General features: G+C 54.0%; 1 protein-coding gene across 1 annotated transcript; it reads right to left on the reverse strand.

Annotated features, from left to right (window-relative positions):
• Positions 1 to 2,156: 2,156 nt before the first annotated feature.
• On the reverse strand, positions 2,157 to 6,499 carry LOC104513385 (microtubule-associated proteins 1A/1B light chain 3B; the record flags this gene model as incomplete). Its single annotated transcript, XM_010156716.1, has 3 exons — positions 2,157 to 2,749; positions 3,972 to 4,078; positions 6,419 to 6,499. Coding segments are annotated over 3 exons (363 nt in total), but the record flags the coding sequence as incomplete, so codon positions are not given.
• Positions 6,500 to 8,771: the final 2,272 nt, after the last annotated feature.

Below are 8,771 nucleotides of genomic sequence, written 5' to 3' on the forward strand. Positions count from 1 at the left end.
CCCGCGGATGAGGCGCGAGCGGGCAAACCCGGAGGGAAATCCCACGTCGCCGCGCGCTGGCCGGCGTCTAGGAAAAGCCTTTGGCTGGTGGGGGAAAGCCTTGGGCTGGGGGGGGCCCCGGGAAGGCCGCCTGCCGCCCCCCAGTATCCTCGTCAATCCTTGGAACTACCCGTTCGCTCTCTTCCCAAGCAAGGAGGGTGTCGGTACCGAAGCAGGAAGCGAATCCTGCGCCGTTTCAAGTGCAGATTAACAGCTTCTCTTGGACGTAACTTTCCACTAGGAATGAAGGAAACTCCTGCTCCCGTTTGAGCCATTTCTTTTACTTCGGTCAATTCTAGTATTACCAATTGTGCATGTAACTTTATAAATATTTTAAATAGTTTTGTAAATATTTAATATTCAGCTAATTTGATTTTGAATTGTAAATGTCAAGTATTCTGGTATTGGGATTTTTATGTTTTATTATACTTTGTTAAAAGTAAAATGGTACATTTTTAGAATGTTTTTATCTGAGTAAATTTAATGTATGGAAAATAAAGAGTTAAACAGAATCCCTTGGTGGGTTTTTTTTTCATTTCAAGGGGTTTTATAGGGGTTTTTTCGATTCCCTGTGTAACTTTTGCTGTCTCACCACCCAGAGACATCCGCTCGTGAGCGCAGATCTGCGATGGCGGGCCGGTGGCTCTGCTGCGTCCAGGCCGGTGCCCAGGGCCATCCCTGAGGAGCAGAGTCCTTCTGAAACCCGGGAGCATCGGGATTACACGGGAGAAAGAGGTGGGTCGAGCAGAAACAGAACGGGGCCGCAGGAACCCATCCCTGCTCCCCCGTTCTCCAGGGCGGAACCGTCTCACAGGGCAACTACAGCCCAGATCCCTCCTCCCGGAGGGCAGCGGCTCCCCCTCCGCGTGGTTCAGGGTCAGGAGTTTCGGAGGGGTCGGGGTGGCAGGACCTGGGTTCCCAACCTCGGGTGTCCCCACGCGCTGGAACAGAGCGCTCCGCGCCCTTCCCTACGGAGACCGGAGGCACAAGAGCCGCCTAGAAATAACCACACAGGCCACGGTTCCGTCGGGACGTAACCCATCCAGATCAGCACTGTATTAGTTTTTAAAAAAGCAACATTTGTACAGGAGTATCAGTCGATCACGTCGTAATTCCAAGGGTGGCTGTCAGTTAGGAGCGAAACCATTCCTTACACGAACAAAACGACACGTAGAACAAGCTGCGTCAGGGAGTTTACGCGGGAGTAAAAACACAATGAACGATTAAAAAACCTGAAGTAAGCGACCGAGATGCATGCAGAGAGGTGTAGTAGGTACAAACCGTGCACCTGACCGAGCTAGAGCGCCACGACGCAGTAGTATTGCTTCTTTCCCCCCCCTCGGAGTAAGTTAGCTTCCGGGAACAGATGCAGCTAGTTCAGACACACGACAGACATCGGGGTACGCCGCGCCCCGCGACGCCTCCAGAGGAGAAACACAGCTCCCGCGAGACGCCCTTCCGCCTGCCCAGGACAGGGACATCCCCTCGTGGGATCCTCCACACCGCGCACATGCGGCAGACGTCGGCGACGGAAAAGGGCGTCGTGTGTCCGTCGGGCTCCCGGCAGCAGCTCCCACAGGTGAGCTGCGTCCGGACGCGGCTCTCCCCAACCCCCTGGGCGGTGATGCTGCGTGGGCAGCGCGGGTCGGTAATTCCGGTGGCGTGTCCGGGCCCCGGGTGGGTGGGGAGATGGCGAGCGGTCCGGGCACTGCTCTGCGGCCGGCTGCCCTGCGTCCCTCGACTACCTTCTCCCGGCAAAGCGCCGGGCTGAGGGGGCTGAACTTTGGGAAGGGAACCTGTAGGAACAACTGTGTTTCATGGGACACGCAGGCACTGGAAATTCGTAGCAGACTGGAGTTTATTTCAGTGTTACCTGTCCAGGTGTGTATTTTACAGTTAAACACTTCCTACAACTACGATAAAGCTGTGGTGTTCGGTACGAGTATTCCAGGATCCGGCACCGTTCCAAAGGGCGCGGTGCCACAATAAAAACGAGAGACAGACAGAGCCGTCCTGCCCCAGCTCACCCCAAACACTCGCCTGAACTCGCCGCAGCGCCGACGCGAGTCTCATGGAGCCGCAGCAGCCAAAGCTCCACTGCGGGATGTTGGGACATTATTTGCTCTCACGAGGAGCCTTCCCATTAGAAAAAAAAAAAAAAAAAATTAAAAGCTTTAAGGAATCACGGGGAGATTTTCCAGCAAACTGTCACACGAAACACTTCAGCTCCTCCCTGGCGCCTGTTTGGTTCAGGTCAATCGAGTGTCCCTTTACGCGGGTTCCGTTCATCAAGTCCGGAAATGCCCAGGTGCCTGCGTGGAGCGTTACCGCAGGTTTCGAAGCCGGAGGCGCTCGCCTGCACTGTTAACAGTCACCAACAAGGCAAGGGAAGGTGAGACACCTGCTAAAGCAAGACTATGCTACGGGACTGAGCGTAGGTGGCATCCGTGTCTTTCCCTGGGGGGTGTGTGGGGAAGAGGGGGGGTGATGGCCAAGGGTAAACCAACATCCTAGGCTAGGAGCCGCTCGCCTGTCTTAGACGGAAGATCGCGCTCCGAAAGTCTCCTGAGAGGCGTACACCATGTACAGGAACCCGTCCTCGTCCTTCTCGCTCTCGTACACCTCGGAGATGGGCGTGGAAACGCTCACCATGCTGTGTCCGTTCACCAGCAGGAAGAAGGCCTGGTTGGAGTTCAGCTGCAGGCGTCGCCTGTTGAGGGAGAGGGTGGGGGATGGAGGAGGGGAAGGAGGTTCATGGTGAGGACTGCGCATTCCCACCCACGGGGACGGAGGGAAAACCAAGCCCTCCGCCACCGGCAGCACGATGTCCCCGCCCAAAGCAGCCCTGCCACAGGGGAGGGCATTTGCTCCCCACCTCCAGGTTGGGTTCAATTCATCTACTAATTCCAGCCACACAGGGGTCCTGAGAGAAGCCCCGATTTCACTGGAAAAGCTACGCTCCAGAAGGGCAGTAACCCGGAGCGAAAAGGAAGACATGAGCAACCTGGTTCCCGCATCCAAAACCCCATCTCGCTTCCTTACTCCCCTAAGAGCTGGGATCTGCTTGCGACAGGCGGTTTTTGCACAAGCCTCTGAGGCAGGGAATTGTTTGGACACGTGGGGCAAGTTTTTACAGCTTGTGGCCTCCGAGAACCAGCTCCCTGCTACACCGTGGCCAACAAAAAGCAAACTCTGGTTTGCTGCTAACTCCCAAGTTTACCGCTTGAGAACCCTCGCTCATCAAATATTCCTCCTTGGCATTAAGCCAGGAGAAACGCGCTTCCAGCAGAATTCCTGCCCGCAGTTTTAGACCACAGGGCCTCAGCTCCACGGCTGTTTCGCCTTCTCCTGTGGGCCAAGCGGAAGCACCAGCGCGGAGCAGAAGCCAGAGCCTGTGCAAACAGCTGGGACTGAAAGACACCGGCCTGAACACGCGTTGGTCAGGCCTCGGCGCTGTCCCTGGGGGAGACCTCATCTCACCATCGAAGGATGCCAACATTGACCCCAAGCAACAGCTCAGAGCTCTGGCTACGAGCCCAAATTCCCCCTCCAGTGGGTGGGAAGCGGCAGGCACTCCGGAGAGGGACTCCCAGGCAGAACACCAAGCAGGCATCCTAAAATAGCCAAGCAGGAAGCGCTGGGGCCCAGGGCCAGAAGCACCCATGTTAAACAGGGATTCACGGCCCCAGACTCCCTCCTACATCTCCGGGAACCGGTTACTTCTCTTGCACGCAGACTACCAGCTCAGCTCAGACTTTTCCCAGCAAAGCCAAAGGAAAAGCACCTTCTCATGAATTTGTCCTGGTGACAACAGCAAGCGCTGGTTGGGTGAATTTTCCATTTAAAAAGTTCCCAAACTCATACACCGGGTGGGGAATTAACAGTCATACTCTTAGGTGGATGCAGCTTACACTGAAATCCCAGCATACTACCTGATAATTTTGATTAGCTCGCTCATGTTGACATGATCTGGCACCAGGAACTTGGTCTTATCCAGAACTGGAAGCTGCTTCTCTCCCTTGTACCTCTCAATGATCACCTGCAAAGAGAGAAAGAGCAAGGAGCGGGAGATGTGAAAGACAGAAGCGGTACCCGGCGCCCCCCTCCCAAAGCACAAGCGCTTACGCTGAGCTCCGTTTTCCCTTCATTTGTGAACGCGGCATCGCGCATCCGGCAAGGAACAATCGCTACTACCTTCACGTGCCTCTGTCTGCCAGAGTCACCGCAGGAGGGGGCAGCAAAGAGGGCTTGAGCAGCGAGCTCTCCAAGGCCAGGCTGGATGAGGCTTGGAGCAACCTGGTCTAGTGGAAGGTGTCCCTGCCCATGGCAGGGGGTGGGACTGGATGGGCTTTAAGGTCCCTTCTAACCCAAACCAGTCTGTGATGCTACGATTCTACGAGCATCCGCAGGTCCAGTGCCGTTTCAGAGCAGATCGCCTGCCGGCATCAGCTCATCTCCCACTGAACCAGCCAGCAACAGGGACGCCCAGGGGAAGGCGAAGCACGCTTCCCTCGTGCGCGGGACGGTGGCTGAGCAGGGGCTTGGGCTACAGCAGTCTGCAAACCCAACCAGCTTTCACTAGGATTTCCCCAGTTTCAGGCCATCTCTTTCTAAAAACCATACCTCCAGGTTAGCATGCTTTTCCATTCACCTTCCCTGGCTATGCTAGTGCACGAGAAACAGCTAATTTTGAAGTGTACAGAGCCTCCAAGGAGAGAATTTCCTCGTACCTCCAGGTTAGCATGCTATTCCATTCACCTTCCCTGGCTACGCTAGTGCACGAGAAACAGCTCATTTTGAAGTGTATAGAGCCTCCAAGGAGAGAATTTCCTCCTTGATCTCCAGGCAGCACGCCCAGGAACCAGCAATTCCACCACGACGAGTACGCAGTTACTGCTTCGCAAGGAAACTGCAGCTTTGCCAGTTTAAGTAGCACCCTGCCCGGCAACTGTATATAGTTTCTGCTTTTAAGAAATGACCTCAGAATCCGCGCACTCCCGTTTCCACAGCCACGTGGGTTTTGTTGGGTTTAAACCAAGGGTAGCTACGTGACACCACCCGCTTGGAGCATTTCCAGGCTCCCAGGGTCTGGCTGTGCTGCTGTTCCCGAGTTGCACAGGTGAGGAGAGATCGGGCCAATACAAACCTATCAGAGAACAGCTTCTCACACCGGTTTAAGTAAATGCTGGCTCGTTTTGGGGAAAACACCAGCACAATTTTTAAGAAGGTAGACCACAACAGACAGTATTTTCAACAGCAAAATGAAGGGCGTCGACAGCACAGGAGGGATTTACCACCCAGCGTGACACTGCCATCTTCTGTCAGCAACTGGATTTTTTAGGGAAGGGCCTTTTGGGGAAAACCGCCCATTCCAGAAAAGTCAAGAAATCTCTGCTATAAAATTGTTCCCGTGCCCAACAGCACAGTAAACCAGCAGCAGCTTCGGGGTGAAGCAGTTTACAGATAACGGAAAACTGAAAACCTTTCGGTTTCTGTTCGACAGGAAGGCTTCTGTTATCACCCTGCAGTGGCAATGGCCAGTCTGCAAGCAGCTGGCTCATGGAATTTTCACTCATCAGCTCCCATTGCTGAGAACCAAGGGCTGAGGCATCCGGTTGAGCTCTCTCTTCTGCACCCCAAGATCTCCCCAGAGCTTCCCTGTTCCACCACATGGCCGTGAAGACGGCCGCAGTCCGCCATAAATGCGGTGACAGCTGTCCCACAAAAGCTCGCCAGTCAGGAAGAACCCCTCAGCCACGTATCACGATCCCTGCCTTTTCCTTCGTGGGATGCTTTGCATTTGTAACCTTGAGGATGCCATAAATAAAAGAAAATAAACATTCAGGCAGCCTTTGGAGCCGACCAGCTGAAGAAGAGTGACCAGGTGAGCGCTGATCTCTCTTTGAGGGCGGAGGTTTGGCAGCCCGGTAGCGCTTCTGGAGAGCTCAGGCGAAGGCCCCTTTCCTGGAAGGCGAGTGCTCCTGCCCTTCTCAGCGCCGGCTGGCAATGAAAGCCCTAACTCATACGCATCGCTGCATCGTGTTCTTGGTTAGCCTCTGCAGGCTCTTCTTTTGGAGATGAAAAACACCGAGGTGAGTGGAGGTGGGATCGCTCAGGGAGATCTCAGAGCTCAGCTGGGGTGTGCTTTTCTTTGAAGTCCCAACACGGCTTCAGTACACAGGAAGCGCCCGTTTCCTCCAGTCCCCAGCCAGCACCTTGCTCCACAACACTGCCTGCCAGCCCCTAGTTTGAGAATGTTTCTGAAAGCCAGGCTTAACGACCCTCAGGGGCCCAAGTTTAATTTGGTCTCATCAGGACAGCTCTTTCACAGGTTTCTAACTACCGAAAACACCACCAAAGTGAAAAGAACCTGACTTACTGGTATTTTAGTTGGATGCTGATCTCGAATGAGTCGTACATCTTCCACTCTTTGCTCTGCAAAAGATAAAAGCAAAAGAGTCTTCTCAAACACCCACGCTCAATGCTGTTATTACCTTATTTCTCCACCCCTGAGGAGAGGGACGGCACATGAGTAAACGCCACAAAAGCGAATGCAGGCAGAGCAGCTCTCAAATGGGACAGCACTGTGACAAGGAAAACCTCTCCTGACAGATGATACTTTGCTCTTTAACCCAAGGTGACACACTGCGTGCACGCTGCCTGGACTCCTAGAAAGCGCTGAAGATCGACTCCACACACACACCCACCCACGCCCCTCATTTTCTGCCCACTAAAGCAGACATTTTATCTCATAATCGTACAGCATCAGATTACACCACCCCAGTTAATGACTAAATATCCTGTACTCTTTCTGCCAGATCCCAAAGAGGAAGTCGTCGACAATTACTTGAGACCCAAGGCTACCCGAACCCTGGCCGCGTCGCCTTACGCCCTGCATTCTAGTGTTACCCAGCTGCAGCTTTCTGACTGTGCCGCACCCATTGCTGCGGAAGCTGTCGGCCGGTCGGTGTGTACCTCGACGCTTCCCCGCGCTCCGTGCCCGCTGTCGGGATAAAGTTCACCTCCCCTCAGACATAAACATTAATAGCACAGATATTATAAACCTGGCTACAGCACAAGCCGAAGCCAACACACACGGTTGCTTTCAGAGGCAGTTGCATCTGTTTATACCCTGCCTGCTTTCAGATTCAGTGAACTCCGTTTTAACCTCTCCTTTTCAGCAGGCCGGGGCTTTCCAGGCCATCTGCATCTTATAAACACCTCCCCGAGAGAAGATTTAGTGTTGCATCACAGCTTTAACAGGCACCTACCTAGGGAGAGGTGCTGCTCATGGGAGAGGAAGAGCTTAGACCAGCACCCCGGCATTGCTGACATGCTGATGCAGAGGACACACTACCTGTCCCGTCACTCCTCAGCTCCCCATTTCTGTGCATCAGGTGCATCCACAAGCCTTCTTACGAGCCCGGGGAGGAAATGCAACTCACGTGAATCACGGTTTAAAGCTGGAGGTGAATCAAGCAGAACTAAGGCAAGGAGTATGCAGAGCCTCCACCTGACTGCAAGACCGAGAACCTGAAAGCCATCCTGCTTCATATCTCAGGACACAAGCCACGCTCTTACAGACCAGCATTAACACTTCAAGGGCAGAGATACCAGCTAATTAAAACGCTTTTTAAGATTAACCAGAAACACAAGAGATAGGGGGAGTGAATGAGACCCACCGTCAACCCAGCTGAGCACAGAGAGCTTTGACTAACTTTCCAACTGAAACAGGTTTGTCCGTGGCAATGTTATTCAGCAGAACTCCCTGGAGTAGAAGGATCATAAACGGGACAAATCACTGAGATTATTGTGTATGGCGTGTTCAGAATCAGGCTTAGGTCAGCCACAGATAAACACTCTTCTCTGACGACATCAGTTGCAGCGGCAACTGCTTGGCTGCCATCCTAGCCGAACTTAATACCTGCAACAGAGGCTGCTGACAGGCAATGGGGTCAACAGCAGTTTGGGAAGACTTCAAGAAAAGGGACAGCTTAAACACGGCCTCCGTTAGACCAAAATCCTCTCCGCTTCCGCGAGGAGAACAGCTTATGCTGAACACAACAGCAAAGCCAAGGGTGGGCACACCAGCAAGCTCTCTTAAGCAGCTTGACTTTAACCCAAAGGCAGAAGGAAAAGAAAATCTGGATCAATTACATCCACCAATTCCATTTTACGTACAGGATTTTATAGCTCGCGCAGAAATAGGTTACGCTGCCAGCTCATGTTACCCTCGGAGCATGTCAGCCTACCTCACCGACACACACGAACTGAGCTCCTCGATCGCTTTGGTCCCATCCGAAGCACAGAAACCAGGGTTGGCACCGCTCTGTGGAGGCTGCTCCTTCTAGAAGGAGACTAATCTCATTTCCCCAGCCATCGTTACACAGCTCTTCTCGATGTCTTGCTGGTTTTCAATAACTAATGACAGGAGGCCTACAGCCCAGCCCGCTCGCAGCCCCTGGGCAGAGAACTGCTCACCCCCCGCCTGGTCCCAAACCAGCTCAGCTCTCTGGTCACCGCGCAGGGGAAGCCGGACACCGAGTGGCACCTCGGGAGGGCAGGCCCAGCTCCTGGCACACAATGCCAAGTGATGTTTCCAGGCTCCTGGGAATTCCGCGGTCGGTAATGGCTGATGGAGAGAGGCGGTCTCCGCCCCCCGAGCCCCTCTCCCAAGCCGGCGCAGCACTGCCGCCCACCTCCACGCCGCGCTCGCCCCATCGCGGGCTCCC

The sequence above is a fragment of the Eurypyga helias genome, unplaced genomic scaffold (assembly GCF_000690775.1).
Source record: "Eurypyga helias isolate BGI_N326 unplaced genomic scaffold, ASM69077v1 scaffold24418, whole genome shotgun sequence".
Classification (NCBI taxonomy): Eukaryota; Metazoa; Chordata; class Aves; order Eurypygiformes; family Eurypygidae; genus Eurypyga; species Eurypyga helias.